This window comes from Grampus griseus (genome assembly GCF_964374135.1).
Source record: "Grampus griseus genome assembly, chromosome: 14".
Classification (NCBI taxonomy): Eukaryota; Metazoa; Chordata; class Mammalia; order Artiodactyla; family Delphinidae; genus Grampus; species Grampus griseus.
Genome location: NC_139008.1, coordinates 85,568,573 through 85,584,417, shown reverse-complemented (window position 1 = coordinate 85,584,417; position 15,845 = coordinate 85,568,573). Strand labels below are relative to the sequence as shown.

The 15,845-nt window shown below is 50.8% G+C and overlaps 1 protein-coding gene across 1 annotated transcript in view; it reads left to right on the top strand.

Annotated features, from left to right (window-relative positions):
* Positions 1–9,730: 9,730 nt before the first annotated feature.
* The window catches only part of CDH26 (cadherin 26), a gene marked incomplete at both ends in the record, with an annotated part of 61,266 nt that continues 55,151 nt past the window's right edge, over positions 9,731–15,845 (top strand). The window contains 1 exon segment of the mRNA XM_082670757.1: positions 9,731–9,813. Coding sequence (XP_082526883.1) covers positions 9,731–9,813 — 83 coding nt within the window.

Here is a 15,845-nt window from a genome sequence, read left to right as displayed (position 1 = left end):
GATGATGCCACTCGCGCCCGAGGCTCTGCCCACACCCCCCTCCCCCATCCAGTCTGCTTTGTGTGCCCAGCACCCAAGACAAGGTCCCAAGGCCCCTGTCTGGGCTTCGGGTGTGCTGACGACACTGGGGAGAAATACACGCCACATCTTTGAGTCCAGTTTAGTCGCCAGTAATCCCTACGTGGCCCAGGGACAGCACATTCAGCTTCAGGTACATCGCTTCCCCCACTCTGGGGTGGCATTAAGGACCTGAGGTCACAGGTACCAGGCCCCAGTGGGGGGGACCCCGGGGCAGGCCCTCAGCCCCAGGGGCTTCTTCAGCTCCCAGATACCAGTGGTCCCCAACCCTGGGCTGTCACTGAGCTCCAGGGAGCGCGCTCGGTTGCCCCTGACCGTTGTCCAGTCCAGTGCAAAAGGACCCACGGGAGCCTCCCGGCAGCTCTCCAGGCCAGCCCCCTTTCCAGCCTCTGCAGCGATCTCCATCTGTTTGTTGCAGCCGAGTCTCCACACAGACCCTGGCCAAGGAGGAGATGTCCGCTTCCCCTTTGTTGAGTCTCCAGTTCACCTCCCCCCACAGGAATCAGGGCACCGTGCTCCTTCCAGGTGCCTAGCAGTTTTTGCTTTTGGCAAGAGAAGTCACTAAAACCTCCTTTTTCTAGAGAGGAGAGGCTTAGAGCTCCCAAATGAAAGCTTGGACGCTTCCTGGGCTGGGAGAGAAGAGATACCAACCAAAAGACAAATTATTCTATGACACAGGGACCTCATCCAAGCCCCTGGTGGGCGATTCCCCTCCCTGTTTGGACACCTTTGATCAGCCAAGAGTGTTCACAAACAGCCCCTGCTTCTGCCCCAGAGTGAACCTGGAATGCTTTGGGAGAGCAACAGTGGCTCCAACAGGAAAACGTGCTGAGGGAGGATTCGTAATCATTTATTCATTGCGTCAAGAATGTGTTCCTGAGCAATGGGAATGCACCAGCGAACAAGAAGATAAGTCCTTCCCATGTGATGCTTTAGAGGTGGTGGTGAGACTATCACTGGGTAAGCGGCAGCAGCAGCAGAAGTGAATTCCAGGGCGTGGGGTACAAGTGAGTGCATCACCAGCCATTGCCTGCAGTCAGAGCTGAGAGACCTGTGGTGTGGAGATTGGTGCACAGGCTGGGGAGCCAAGAGGTATGCATTTGAATCCTGGCTTTTCTATTAAACATGTGGCCTTGGCAAGTTCGTTTACCTCTTGGTGCCTCAGTTTCCCCATCTGCAAGCTGCAGACAATATGTTTTAGCTATGCCATAGGGTTGCTGCAAGGATTAAACAAGTCAGTGTATGTAAAGCGCTCTGGTGGGTCCCGGGGAGACAGCAAGGGCTTTACAAGTGTCTGCCTCTCCTGTCACGCAGGGAAGTCCTCACTGAAGACAGCCTTCAGCTTGAAGATTGTCAAGTTGAGACCTGGCAGATGAGTAAGAGTTGGCCAGACAAGGAGCAGGGGAAGGATGCTGTGGGCAGAGGGAACAGCGTGTGTGATGGCTGGCTTCAAGGAGGCGCGGCACGTTGGAGACTGTGGATTTGGGAGGCGGGGAGCAGGGTGGGAGATGGGGGTGAAGAAGTTGGTGAGAAACACAGCTCGCAGGGCCTTAGGTCATGTGAAGACCTTGAACTTTGGCCTGAGGGGCCATGGGAGGTTTTAAGTAGGAGTTGACTAGATGTCACTCTGGCTACTATGTGGAACATGGATTGACAGGGAAACCAATTAGGTTTGCAGCTGGCATGGTCCAGAGAGTTGGTGGTGGAGATGGAGAGAAGTGTGAGGGTTCAGGTGATAGTGAGGGAATAGGAGAGGCAGTGCATGATAAATGAGTAGGTGCCTGGTGCAAAGGAGACTGGAAATCAGAAATGATGCCAGGGCGTCATCCTGCTTGGGTGACTGGGTGGATGGTGATGCCGTTCACCATCTTGAAGGAAACATCCTTCAAGGGGAGATCATCTGTCCTGTCCTGGCCATGTGACGTGCGAAGGGAGAACCTGACAAGGTAGTCAGATAAGGAGATTTTGAACTTGAAGGAGTGGATAACTGAGCTGTTGAAACTCTAGGTGGAAAGGTTCTTTACGTTTGGAATCAGCCATCACTGTGCCAACACCTGCTGGGTACCAAGCCTATGGAGAGCACCAGTTCCAGAGATGACTAAACATCAAGGGGTCACAATCTCACTAGCCCCTCAGTTGTTCCCAGTCTGCCTTAACGGTGGGGAATATCTGAGGTTCCTAAGGAACTTGTTCACCAGAAACGAGTGGACTGAAGCCCCGAGCTTGCCTGGAGTGTGCCAGGACACTGTGTCCACTTCTTCATCATGACAGACGGATTCCATTAAAGCACCCACAACCTTCCCATAAGAAGTAAAAGAGGATGGTTATTAAAAATTACAAGTGCTGTCCTCCACACTCCACCTCCCAAACTTCATTTCACAATGGCTGCCGACATCAATAACGTCGGACGGGATGATCAAGTTTGCATAATGTGGCAGCTCACCAAGGGTCCCTCTGCACAAACACCCCTCCCAGCATGAACGCCGGGAAACAGGCAGGGCTTCAAGTCCAGAGAAAAGGCCCTTAGACTGTGGGACATACGAGTCCTTTAGCACAGTACCCATGTGCGATTTTACAGACATAAGCTTCCATCAGAAGAGCTGGCTTCTCATCCCAATTTGACCCTTCCCAGTAGGGGGACCACAGACAGATCATTTAATCATCCCGTGCCTCCATTTTCTCTGCTTTTAAATGGAAATAACTGAGGGATTCTGAAAGGACCTAGATGGTGGATGTCATGTCACTGCTGAAAGAATAAACTTAAGGATACACTTAAATAAGTTATTTTGTCGATTTATCTATTAACATGTCATTACCAACTTCTTATTTGAAAAATAGCTGATCTTTAGAAAAACAGAGCAACACAGAATTGCTGGGCTCGGGTATAGCCTAACACGGATTCTAGAGAAAATATTAAAAATTCAAAAATCAGTGACACACATGGGAAAAGTAGGTTAAAATAATGAATAAAGTAAAACAACTTCTTGTTGCCTTTTGGTAAATTGTATTTATAAAATGTAATTTGTGATTTATTGCAGATAGGTTGAGCTCTATGTCACTGACATCCAAGTTAAGATATAAAACATGAAATGGAGCAATGATGAGACAGCCTGAAGGAGCAGATCTCTGCAGACTCGGAGTTTCCCCCAGTCAGGCCTGACACTCTGGGTGCTTCCCACCTCGCTGACTTCCCTCCCCCTCCTCCCCGCTTTCCAGACCTGCCAAGTGTCACCCTCCCTCCGTGCTCTTTATCTCATTTTTCCTGAAGCAGAGGCTCTGAGGCTGGAGCGTGCATCAGAAGCACCTGGAGGACTTGGGTTTCAGGTTCACAGCCTGCACTTCTGATGAGTTCCCCGTGACGCTGAGCTGCTGGTCCAGGCACCACATGTTGAGAATCTCTGGGCTGAAACTGCTTCCTGCTGCCGCCGGCTTCTCGGCCTCTTGACCCTGGGATTCCCGCTCAGCCCCGCTTCCACCCGGCCCCTCCAGGTCCTGCCTCCTTTCCTCTTGTGTGGCATTCACTCTCGGGCTCCGCCGGTCACCGCACTCGGAGCTCGTGTCTTACGGCCAAGGACAGCGTCTGGTCCCCGCGCCGCAGCATCTAGCCCAGCATCCACGTGGATGGCACGCATCAGGTGGGTGGCGCGAGTGACGTTCATGCAGCCTTCCTCCTCGAGGAGCCAGTGGGCGCTGACCTCCAGGCTTCCTGCCCCCAGCTGGTTCTCAGCACGGCTCCCTGGGGAAGCCATTTGCCCTCCCTGGGCCTCCGTTTCCTCATCTGCCAAAGGGGCACAGTAGCACTTCCCTTAATGTCAGGACTCTCAGCTGTGGGGAAAGCAGGGGGAATGCTCCCGGCATGGATGAAGGGCCCGTCAATGTTAACTGTGGGGAATACAGCCTTCTCTCTGGGACGAGGCAGGCCACACGCGTGTGCTCCCCCGGCTGTGCTGGGTTTCATCGTCAGGTACAGCTTCTGCAGCTAGGCGTGTTCCTCAGCGGGTGCAGGGCTGAGAGAGGCCAAGCAGGGCCACCGGAAGAGCCTGGTGTGTTGACTGGGAGCGCTGGTCTCCTCCATAGCGAGGAGTCACTTCCGCTTTTGAAAACCGTAAGCCAGGCGCAGTTACGTTACAGCGTAGAATGGAGATGCTCCTAAGTTTGAAGGTACAGTGTGCAGATTGTAGCAGTTCCTTGGGCAGAGGCCCTGCCCCTACAGGGGCTGTTCCTTCACGGCCCCACCCCCACCCTAGGGCGCCCTGCACAGAGCTGCACACAGGCCAGGGGCTCAGGCCTGGGAGAGGAGAACAGACTAGTGAAGCTGCTTTCCAAGCACTTCTCTTACCCTAACACAAATGCTTTTGCAACCCCTGTGCCCCAAGGCCATGTTTCACACTGAGGCAGGGCCTGGAGGCAGGAGTTGACACCAGGCAGCTCTCACCCTTGGAGGAAAAAAGCATTTGATTATTTGAGGCCAGAATGGTCCAGCCTTCACCTCCCTGGCCTTTTGCACTGGAACAAGGCCAGTCAGTTCTGTCTGCTCCTGCCGGTGGTGACTTGGTTTAATCACACAACTGCGTGTCTGGGAGAGCTCCTTGGCTGCCTTGACTACACATCCTCACCCCTGCCCGGCCTCGCACACACTCCCCAGGTCACAGTCAGCCGACTTCACTCCATTCTGGATGAACTGCAGGAAGGGCTATGATACAAGCTGCAGCCCAGTGTCTTGGAGAACGTGTTTTCTGAGCACAGCAGCTGTGTGAGCTCTGCTTGGCACGTCTTTGCTGCACCGAGTGGTTTTGGGTCCCGAGTGGTGGAAGCAGGCCAGCCTGGCCGGCTCCCTGCTCTTCTCACTGCTGTGTCTGTCCACATCTGGCCACGACCTCCCGGCCCCTCCGCATCGTCACCCCCTGACGTGTGGGGTGGCTGGCAGGGAGCTGGGCAAGGGCCGGCTCCTCAGGCACCTCTTCGAAAGCAGTGCCTTTCAGCCCTTTGAAGGGCCAGCGCTGTAGTTGTAAGAATTGCAACCAAGGGCTCCAAGACAGGATTTCTCAGCATTTGGGGCTGGTCGTTTTCTGTTGGGGGGCTGCCCTGTGCACTGTGGGGTGTTCAGCAGCAGCCCTGGACTCTACTGGATGCCAGTAGCAGCTCCCCCCCACCCCACGTGACAACCGAAAATGCCTGCAGACATCGCCAAATGTCCCTGGAAGTTAAAACTGCCCGGCTGAGACTCACTCAGAGACAGCGAGGTGCAGAGCAGGGCCAGGCCGCTCAGTGGGCGAAGACTCGGGGGTCAACCCAAGGGACGCCTCAGAGCTTAGGCAAAGGAGGGAGCCTTTCCTGGGCCTTGCTCACTCCCAACCAAAAGCTCGTGCTGCACCGCAGGCCCGTCCTCGGCTGCTCAGGGGGCCCTGGGGCGGAACAGCCCTCACCCCGGCCTTCGAGTCTCCGCATCGCTCCTTTCTGAGCACGATCCTCCACTGCGGGCGGTCCTGAGACAGCTCCTGTCCCTCATCCCCACTGCTCTGCTCCCACGTCTCCCGCTCCCTCGTGTGAGAGCCCCGAGGCTCGTGGCTTAGGGGTCAGAGGTTTCCCTTAAAAGCAGGTGATGAATCTCGGCAGGTGCTTCTCTCTTCCTTGGCCGGAAGCTCTGATATTATTTCCTCCCTTTATTAGTGTATTTTTTAAGTTATTCAAATAATGAGATCAAAAATATGTAAAAATGTGGAAAAACTGGCACTCACCCTTCAGGAGGCACTCACCTATTCAGGTGATGGGCTTTTGATTAGGAAGCCATAAGGGCTGGACTTTTCCCACAATTATCATTTACAGATCAATTTAACCAACTGTCCCAATTTACTGATTGCGCCTTCAGGTCCCTCTTTGCGCGTATAGAATAGCTTCGTCTGACTTACGAAATTAAGAACGAGAAAGGCTGACCCTTACGGACGGTGCGAGGACTTGGCCCAGACGGTCGCCTGTAAGAGGAGCCCATTCATCGTGCAGTTGCCTGCGAACGGCGCAGCTGTAATTGGCACATTTGACTTCTTATTGCGCGGTCCTTTAAGTGTCTCTTCTGATGTGTTAAAATTAGCCTTTTCCTAAACCACGAAAAGAGGAAGGAACGTCCTTTTTAAGCAAATGTGTAGAGACAGCTTCCATTTGTCTGGATCAGTTGAAAGTGGTCCTGTCTAAAGACGGGGCTGTACAGCAGGTGACCTTTCAAGGCGGCATCCAGACTTAAGATGTTAGAATTTTCCCCTTTTGATTAAAAAGAAAAGGTCTTTCTTGACACCTCAGAATGACTGTTATCACAATGGGAATTGGAGAGAAGGAAGGGCAGAGGAAGGGGAGAGAAGAGAGATGTGAAACAGCCATGGGGTCTAGGTTTTGAGTTAGGGTGCCAGGAATGGGAGGGGTGAGTAAATGGTTTATTGCACACAGAAAGGATACTATTTGACTTAACAGCCCTACCCCCCGGACCTGAAGCAGCTGCCTGTGGTCCCTCACGTGCAAGGGAAGCAGGGACTTGAACCCACGTATGTCTCACTCTGGCACCAACCTCATGAAATTGTATTGCTCCCGAGGTCCAGGGAAAATTGATCATGCTTGTTTTCTTCCATAAGTAAACAAAGGTCCCCCCAAAGACCTAGAGAACACACTTGAGACTATAAAAATAAAGTTAAGCCCTTTGGGAATGCTCCCAGCCTTGAACTTCACCTGGTGTTACTGGTGGTGGAGGTGTCCACAGCTTCCCCTGCAGATACCAGGTCTGACCCTGACAGCCTGACTGCAGTGAGCTCTGGCCAAGAAGCTGCAGGCAGCCGTGGCCTCCAGAGCAAGGGTGGGCAGGGCTTGCAGAGGCAGGTGTGAGGCCACTGGCCTTGGGGCACATGGGTGGAAGGAGGCACTGAGAAGGGTTGCAAAGAACACATTTTTCTGATTTCCTTGATATTTCAAGGGTAAGTGCTATATATACAGCAGAAAAAGAGACATGAAACAACTAGTACAAAGTTTTGATCATATATCATGGGACAAGAATAGAAGAGGCAAATATCCATGGGTCTTACAGTTAATTGAACAAAGTCAAATGCCAGGTTTGTCAGTTTTTGATTGTGAGACCTCATGCAAGTTACTTGAGCTTTCTAAGCCTCGGTTTACGCATCTGTAACACGGGGATGATTGGAATAGCGTCAGCTCACTAGTGTGCTGTGTCAGATCGCTAGTAAACTGCTAATTGACAGAGCTGGCGCCGGGGGACCCCGGGGTCAGAGACTGTGTTGTCTAATCCTAGTTCTGTCCCCTGTGTGCTGTGACTCTTGTTTGGTCACTTCACTTACCTGAGCTCAGTGTTCTCATCTGGAAAAAAAGCAAAAATGAAAATAAAAAAGGTAGAGGCAGAGGGAGAACCACCTCCCAGGTTTGGCCTGGAGACACACAGATGATGGAAAGGAAGCTTCCCTACAAACTAGAAAATGGTGCAGAATTAGAAGCAGGACTGCCAATGAGATATGACTGATGGGGGTTGAAAATCCTCAGACTTCCTCCTACTGTACCGTCCATCCACTAAAGATGACCTTGCTTTTGCTAGCCCAAATTCTTCCCCTCCCCACAATTTGGAAATGGGGTTGAGGAGTCAGGTTCTGGTGCAGGGACAATGAAGGGATGCTGGCTAGCTGGGAAAGTCCCAGGGTTCTCCTTTGTTATAAAGAATCTGGGTTTTAGGTAAACTTGGAGATGCCGCAGTGGCTGGAGAATCTACATAATGACGGGGGAGGCAGGAGAGGAGGAGAGGGAGAGAGGATTACTTTGGGGTGTCAGGAGATTTATTTGGGGGTTTGGCAGGTGAGAAACATGAAGGGTATGAGGTGATGGGGAGAAAAGGAAATTTGGAGAAGAGATGCTTTGGGTTACTAACAGGATCCCCATTAATGTTTGTGGACAAGCAAGAAAAGATTGCAATTTATTTCTAATCATTTTTGGTTGTGGAATTTGCTTCTTTTAACATGATTCCTTGCAAAGCCTGGGCCACACACAGCACTGGCGTGTGTTAGGGCATACTGCAGTAGTGTTCTGGACCATCCTCTGGGAAAGGGCTTTCTCACCACGGGGCTGGGCACTGCTTTGTAGTTCATCAGGTATTTTTACAAGCGTTTTCTCCTTTGAGTTTCTGCGGAGCACTATGGAAAAGACACAGGTGCATTTTTACATGTGTGGATACTTACGGCTGTGCTCCTCATGAATATTAAGCTCTGGCCACTCACTGAATGTACATAAACATTCAGCCTGTGCCACACACTGTGTTTGGCAAACAAACGTGGTCAGGCATAGCTCCTGGAAGAAGCAATATTGAAAAAGACTCAGGAAGGATGAACGGGAATTATTTATGAGATGAATGACCTGGGGAGTGTGTGCGAGGCCGGGCAGGGGTGAGGATGTGTAGTCAAGGCAGCCAAGGAGCTCTCCCAGACACGCAGTTGTGTGATTAAACCAAGTCACCACCGGCAGGAGCAGACAGAACTGACTGGCCTTGTTCCAGTGCAAAAGGCCAGGGAGGTGAAGGCTGGACCATTCTGGCCTCAAATAATCAAATGCTTTTTTCCTCCAAGGGTGAGAGCTGCCTGGTGTCAACTCCTGCCTCCAGGTCCTGCCTCAGTGTGAAACATGGCCTTGGGGCACAGGGGTTGCAAAAGCATTTGTGTTAGGGTAAGAGAAGTGCTTGGAAAGCAGCTTCACTAGTCTGTTCTCCTCTCCCAGGCCTGAGCCCCTGGCCTGTGTGCAGCTCTGTGCAGGGCGCCCTAGGGTGGGGGTGGGGCCGTGAAGGAACAGCCCCTGTAGGGGCAGGGCCTCTGCCCAAGGAACTGCTACAATCTGCACACTGTACCTTCAAACTTAGGAGCATCTCCATTCTACGCTGTAACGTAACTGCGCCTGGCTTACGGTTTTCAAAAGCGGAAGTGACTCCTCGCTATGGAGGAGACCAGCGCTCCCAGTCAACACACCAGGCTCTTCCGGTGGCCCTGCTTGGCCTCTCTCAGCCCTGCACCCGCTGAGGAACACGCCTAGCTGCAGAAGCTCTACCTGACGATGAAACCCAGCACAGCCGGGGGAGCACGCGCGTGTGGCCTGCCTCGTCCCAGAGAGAAGGCTGTATTCCCCACAGTTAACATTGACGGGCCCTTCATCCATGCCAGGAGCATTCCCCCTGCTTTCCCCACATCTGAGAGTCCTGACATTAAGGTAAGTGCTACTGTGCCCCTTTGGCAGATGAGGAAACGGAGGCCCAGGGAGGGCAAATGGCTTCCCCGGGGAGCCGTGCTGAGAGCCAGCTGGAGGCAGGAAGCCTGGAGGTCAGCGCCCACCGGCTCCTCGAGGAGGAAGGCTGCATGAACGTCACTCGCGCCACCCACCTGATGTGTGCCATCCACGTGGATGCTGGGCTAGATGCTGCGGCGCGGGGACCAGACGCTGTCCTTGGCTGCAAGACACGAGCTCCGAGTGCGGTGACCGGCGGAGCCCGAGAGTGAATGCCACACAAGAGGAAAGGAGGCAGGACCTGGAGGGGCCGGGTGGAAGCGGGGCTGAGCGGGAATCCCAGGGTCAAGAGGCCGAGAAGCCGGCGGCAGCAGGAAGCAGTTTCAGCCCAGAGATTCTCAACATGTGGTGCCTGGACCAGCAGCTCAGCGTCACGGGGAACTCATCAGAAGTGCAGGCTGTGAACCTGAAACCCAAGGCCTCCAGGTGCTTCTGATGCACGCTCCAGCCTCAGAGCCTCTGCTTCAGGAAAAATGAGATAAAGAGCACGGAGGGAGGGTGACACTTGGCAGGTCTGGAAGGCGGGGAGGAGGGGAAGGGGGTTACGGTGGTAGAGCCTGCTGCTTCTCTGTCCAGCCAACAGACAGGATTTCTGCCTGCCTTATTCTTGGTGTTAGAACTCTGTTCGTGTTTGAGCATCAGTGTGCTTTGGAAGGGTTAATGAATCCTGCCTGGTCTAATCCAGCCTCTCCTGTTGATGGTTAAAGATCAAAAAAGGAAATCAGCTGGGGACTTCCAGGGAAGATTATGTGGATCCGTAAAAGGTTGAATGCTGACCTCCAGAAAGATGTGTCCACACCTCGACCTCCAGAACCTGTAGATGTGACCTTATTTGGACCAAAGGGTCTGGTCTTTACAGGTATAATTAAGTTAATGATCTTGAGATGAGATCGTTCTGCATTTTCCAGGCAGGCCCTAAATCCAATGACACGTGTCCTTATAAGAAACAGAGGAGAAGACACAGAGAAGCCATTTGAAGCCGAGGCAGAGGCCGAGTGAGGCAGCCACAACGAAGGAAGGCCTGGAGCCGCCAGAGGCTGGAGAGGGGAGGAAGGACCCTCCCCGGAGCCTGCGGAGGAGCTCTGTCCTGCCCACACGTGCATTAGAGGTCTGGCCTCCAGACTGGGGACAATATGCTTCTGGTGTTTTAAGTCAACTTGTGGCAGTTTGTTCCAGCAGCCCCAGGAAACTAATACACCACCTGCCTGTGTACTCTCGGAACTATTTCCTTCCTACTGAACACTGCTGTCCTAAATGTGCCTTGCTTTATCCCTTTACTTGTTTACTTCCTGTGTTCCCGCTGGGCTGTGAGCACCAGAAGGGCATAGTCTGGCTCCAGATCTGGTGCCTCGTAGGCGCGCTGCAAAGATGTGTTAAGTGAATGCACAGAAGAAAGTGGCGTAACAAAGATTCAAACCCATCTTCTGACTTCAAGTGGATATTTTGTACTGTGCACATTAGCAAAGTTACAAGATAGATGGAAGGTCACCCAGCAATAGTACAGCACCAGGTGCCTGGTGCGTGTTAAATAAAACCAGATGAAGCACATGTCGCGGCTCCAAGCCGTTGCGTAAAATGGGGCAGACCTGAATAAACGGCTCCTTGAGCCTAAAGCAAGGCTTCTCAGTCTCGGTACTGGTTACAGTTGGAGCAGAATCATTCTTTATTGGGGTGGGAGCTGTCCTCTCGCTGCCTTGTGGGGTGTTGAGCACCATCCTGCTCTCTCCCTACCAGATGCCAGAAGCATCACCACCCCCAAGCCAGGTGTGACAACCAAAAATGTCTCCAGACATTGCCAGATGTCCCTGGGATGCAGGAACCATTGCTCCACTTGAGAACCACTGACCTAAGGAATCTACACATGGACAAGTAAACTTGGCCTCCTCTGAAATCAGGGAACAAGAACTGCCCCCCCTCCCCCGCAAGCCATAGATGCTGACAGAAGTCCACCAGCTACAATCAGAACAGGCTCACAGCAGGAGACTGCCAGGGGACACACATGATTTCAATTCACGGACAAGCAAGAGGAGAAGCTGTGAAAGCTGGGGACGGAGCAACAGGCTGCCAGGGAGAAGGAGGAAGTGCTGTGCGTGGGCAGGACAGAGGAGGGGGCAAAGCTACAGCCCCCTTATTGCCACCAACCCGGTGGGACAGGTCCTGAAGAATAACCTGGGAATCAGCACTGCAAGTGGACGGAGCAGAGAAGTGACACGCACAGGGCCCAGTGAGTGCCGGGCCCATGCCCCCACTCCTCACGAGGTGCCGCTCCCACCCACGCCGGGAAGTGACCACAGTCCATACCGAGGCAGGTGGTGCAGAGAATCTGGGGAGACAAGTGTAGAGCCGCAGTGGGGGTGATGCTGGTGGTGGGGGTGATGTCGCCTCGCGTTTACGGGATACCTGCTGTGTCCCGAGCACCGTGTTATCCAGGTCAGGGTACCCAGAGAATGTCAGTCGTCACCATCCAGCCTCCATCTCCAACTCTGAAAAGAGCATAAACAGAAGAAAGGATTAGAGACATAACAGGTGACTTTGGAAGACCTCTCTCAGCCCTTTCTCGAGAAACCAGGTAAAAATTAATAAAGGCAGCAGAGGATGTGGTAAGGCCATCAACGAAATGTGGTTAATATAACAAACACCCATGTCCCACCACTCAGCTTTAGGAGATGCCATGGTTGTTCTGTACTTACAGCAGACCTTTTTGATTTAGTGAATAAAATAATACCAAGACATTTCAAGTACCATTTCTGTTCCTCTCTTTCCCTCCTCCGTGGAAACCGGATTCTCAAAAGTGATGAATATCCTTCCCTTTTGTACTTCTGATAATAGATGTGCATCCAAAAATCGTACGTAGTATTGTTTCCTGTGTTACTTCTATGCAAATGGTATTTAAATGGACATGTTCTTTTTCACTTTCTTCTCCCGCCCCCTCATATTTTGTTTTTGAGAATTTTCCAGGTTGATATGGGAGACCTAATTCAATCACTTCAACTGCCACAGATTAGTCTGTTGCATCAATTACCTTATCCAATCCCCTATTAGAACATTTAGGTCATTTTCGATTTGTTAACCAAAACAACACTGCAGTGAAAATTCTGGTACACGTCTCCTTGTGCACGTAAGAGCGTTTCTCTAGGCTACAGATATAGGAGTGTGTTGTGGGATTATAGGGTATAAATGTTTTCGACTTAACTAGGTATTAACAAGTTACTTTCCAAAGTGGCTGAAACAATTTACACTATCAATAACAGCAGGGCAGGAGTTGCTGCTTGGCAGAGTCTTGTTTTCTCAAATCTTCAAGGAACTGATTATTCCTACACTGTTTCAACAGTTCCAGTGCATAGAGAAAGACAAAAATCACTTGACTGTTTTTATGAAGGCTGTATAACCTGGAAGCCAGGGCTGACATAGATCACCACAGAAAAGGTAGTTAGAGGAGGTTTATGCAAACAGCTTGAATGTAGTTAGCAAATAGAAGCAAATGACACACCATGATGGTGAGCACAGTCCAGGAACTGTTCCGTTTAGGAAACTTTTAAAAATGCCTTTACCGGGCTTCCCTGGTGGCACAGTGGTTGAGAGTCCGCCTGCCAATGCAGGGGATGCGGGTTCGTGCCCCGGTTTGGGAAGGTCCCACATGCCGCGGAGCGGCTGGGTCCGTGAGCCATGGCCGCTGAGCCTGCGCGTCCGGAGCCTGTGCTCCGCAATGGGAGAGGCCACAGCAGTGAGAGGCCCGCGTACCGCAAAAAAAAAAAAAAATGCCTTTACCAAATTAACAAGACAAGGGGAAAAGAAGCATGCAATCACTTCTTTTCTTATAAGCCATAAATACACTTCATAAAATTTAGTATCCACTTCTGATACTTGAAATGGAAATAGGGGATATGCTTTATAAATATTTTTTAAATACACATTTCAATCCAAAAATGACCATCATAATTCATTGTGAAAATGCTACAGGTATTCCATTAGAGTCACAAAGTTATGCGTGCCCTTTATCACTACCATTGTATAACATTTTTCCAGAAGTGCTGAACAAAGCAATTAGACAAGAATATAAAAGCAGTCCTGAACATTGGAAGAGACAAAACAATCATAATTTGTAGATAATAAGGTTGTATTCTTGGAAAATCTCGAAATAATAGAAAAAGTGGGCACTGTGGAATGGGGACTTGCCTCCTTCAGCCCTGAGCCTGCAGAGCCTAGCGTTGGCCTGGCCCAGAGTCTCTGCTTGATAAACGCCTGTGGATGAGTGCAGGGTGTTGAGGCCAGCATTCCGCAGAGCACGCTCTCTGGAAGGAGCGCAAATCCATGTTATGGGATAAGGCATTCCGTGGACAATTTGGGTTGGGGAGCATGAGATGGGATCAAGACAAATGAGTTCGTTTACCGCAGAGCATCTTAGATCCTTTAACATGAGGATACACCTCATGACCCTCCAAGAGTCTCCCAGCCATCATGACTGCAGAGCCCCTTGCTTGGAGCACTTTGGGGTATCCCATATCATGGAACATTCTGGGATGGAGTATGCCCAGAAGAATATTCAACAAACTATTAAACTAGGGGATGGGATTTGGGTGGTCACTAATTTGTCTTTGTGCTTTGTGTTGTTCGAAATGTTTACAGCAAGTGAGCAGGTATCATTTTATACACACACAAGATAAAAAAGAATGAACGCTAAAAATGCGATCTTTTGCTGAATGTCAAAACCAACTTTAGTTTACCAAATCATGAATTCTACAGAAGTTGTTTGGAAAGATGAAAGGCCACCTTGAACCAAATGGAAACGTGTGAAATAGCAGAACCAGATTTTTGGTACTCGGATTCCACCTTCCCCACCTACTTATAGAGGGACTTCGGGGAAATCACTTCACCTCTTTGAATCTCATTCTGTGACACAGCCATCTCACAGAGTGGATGCTTCAACGCAGTAAGACGTAATAAGCCCCCAGTCAGTGTTCGCTACTTTCACTATCACTAATGTTGATGGCCCTAAATTAAATTGTGCCACCTAAGTACGTCTCAGTGTTTGAGGTCGTTTATTCCAATCTGCTCAAGTCATCCTCTTCTACGCCCAAACCCCTCAGCTTTGCTAAAGGACCACAGACAAAAGGTTTCAGGTGGGTCCCGGGTTCAATCACACTCAGATTTGGCAGGTTCCCCGCTGGCCTCCCTCTGGCGTGTGGTTGTACCCACAGCCCGTCCCCTCCCAGTAGGGCTGCGGCGACGCTGAGCAGCTATGGAGAACCCAGCCTGGGGAGAGACTTTGGGAGGCACAAGAATGCTGAGAAGTCGGCCCTGCAGCTGGGTCTTGTGTTTGTTTATGGAGCAGTTATTACAGTAACATCTGGATGCCTTAGATGATACCGGGAAAAGCAAAGATTATGTTTAGCTGTCTGATGTATTTTAAGGGATGTAGCTTTTATTCTGCATGATTAGGAAGTAATTAGCGGCTTAAACTTGATGCCTTCACTCAGTCGATTCCATGACTCTCTCTCCTAGTACAGGATGAGGAACGTGGTGGAATTCCTTTTATTAATAAATTACCATTGTCTACCCCCGTTTTTGGCCTCAATGCAGAGCTTTCTGTCCTTGTGTTGAATAATTGATCACTTAAGCTGACTTTTTCATGGGGCCCCACGAGTCTTGGGAAAGGCAAAATGAACAAGTTAGCCAGTGGCCTGACCCTCTAACAGCCTGCACCCAAACAGTCCCAGCCACCACCCACCAAGCAGAAGAGAATAAAAGAAAAAAACAGGAAAAATACTAAACTCCAAGAGTAGTGTAGGACCGGGGGTCCTCAGGATTGTGACTGGGTTAATCTGTGTTCGGGTCCCACCTCCACCGTGCAGCCTCCGTTTCCATCGAAAATCAGTGCTCTCCTCACCTGCAAAGTGGAGCAGGTGACAGTACCAACCTCATCGTGCTATTGGGGGATCCAGGAAAGAGACCACATGAAGGGCCTGACACCAAGTGGGGTACGAAGTGTCACACACAGAGGAACACATGCATGCACATATGAGTGCAAGAACATGTGTGTGTACACACATACACATACACACATGCACACATACACACATGAGTGATGGGATTAAAGTGGGAACCACCTTCAGGACTGCTGTGAAGACTAAATGGCAGAGTGCACCCAGAGCACTTGGAATGTGGCCTGGCATATAACACAAGCTCAAAGAACGGTTCTTGCTGTTATTATTATCAATGTTAGCTTGGTTTTTATTTATTCACAAACCAAAATATGTCAAACTCTCACCCCATCTTACTCTTTGGAACATACATGCTTGCTTTTTGCCAGAAAGATTCTTGCCAAGGAACGCTTTTGCTCTATGTATTTAGAAAACCCAGCCTAACCTGCTCTTGGCTTTACACCAGGAGCCAAGCTGGCTCTACCTAAGACAGCACCCCAACCCTCCCCATAGGAAAGCCACTGCCCCTCACCAGAC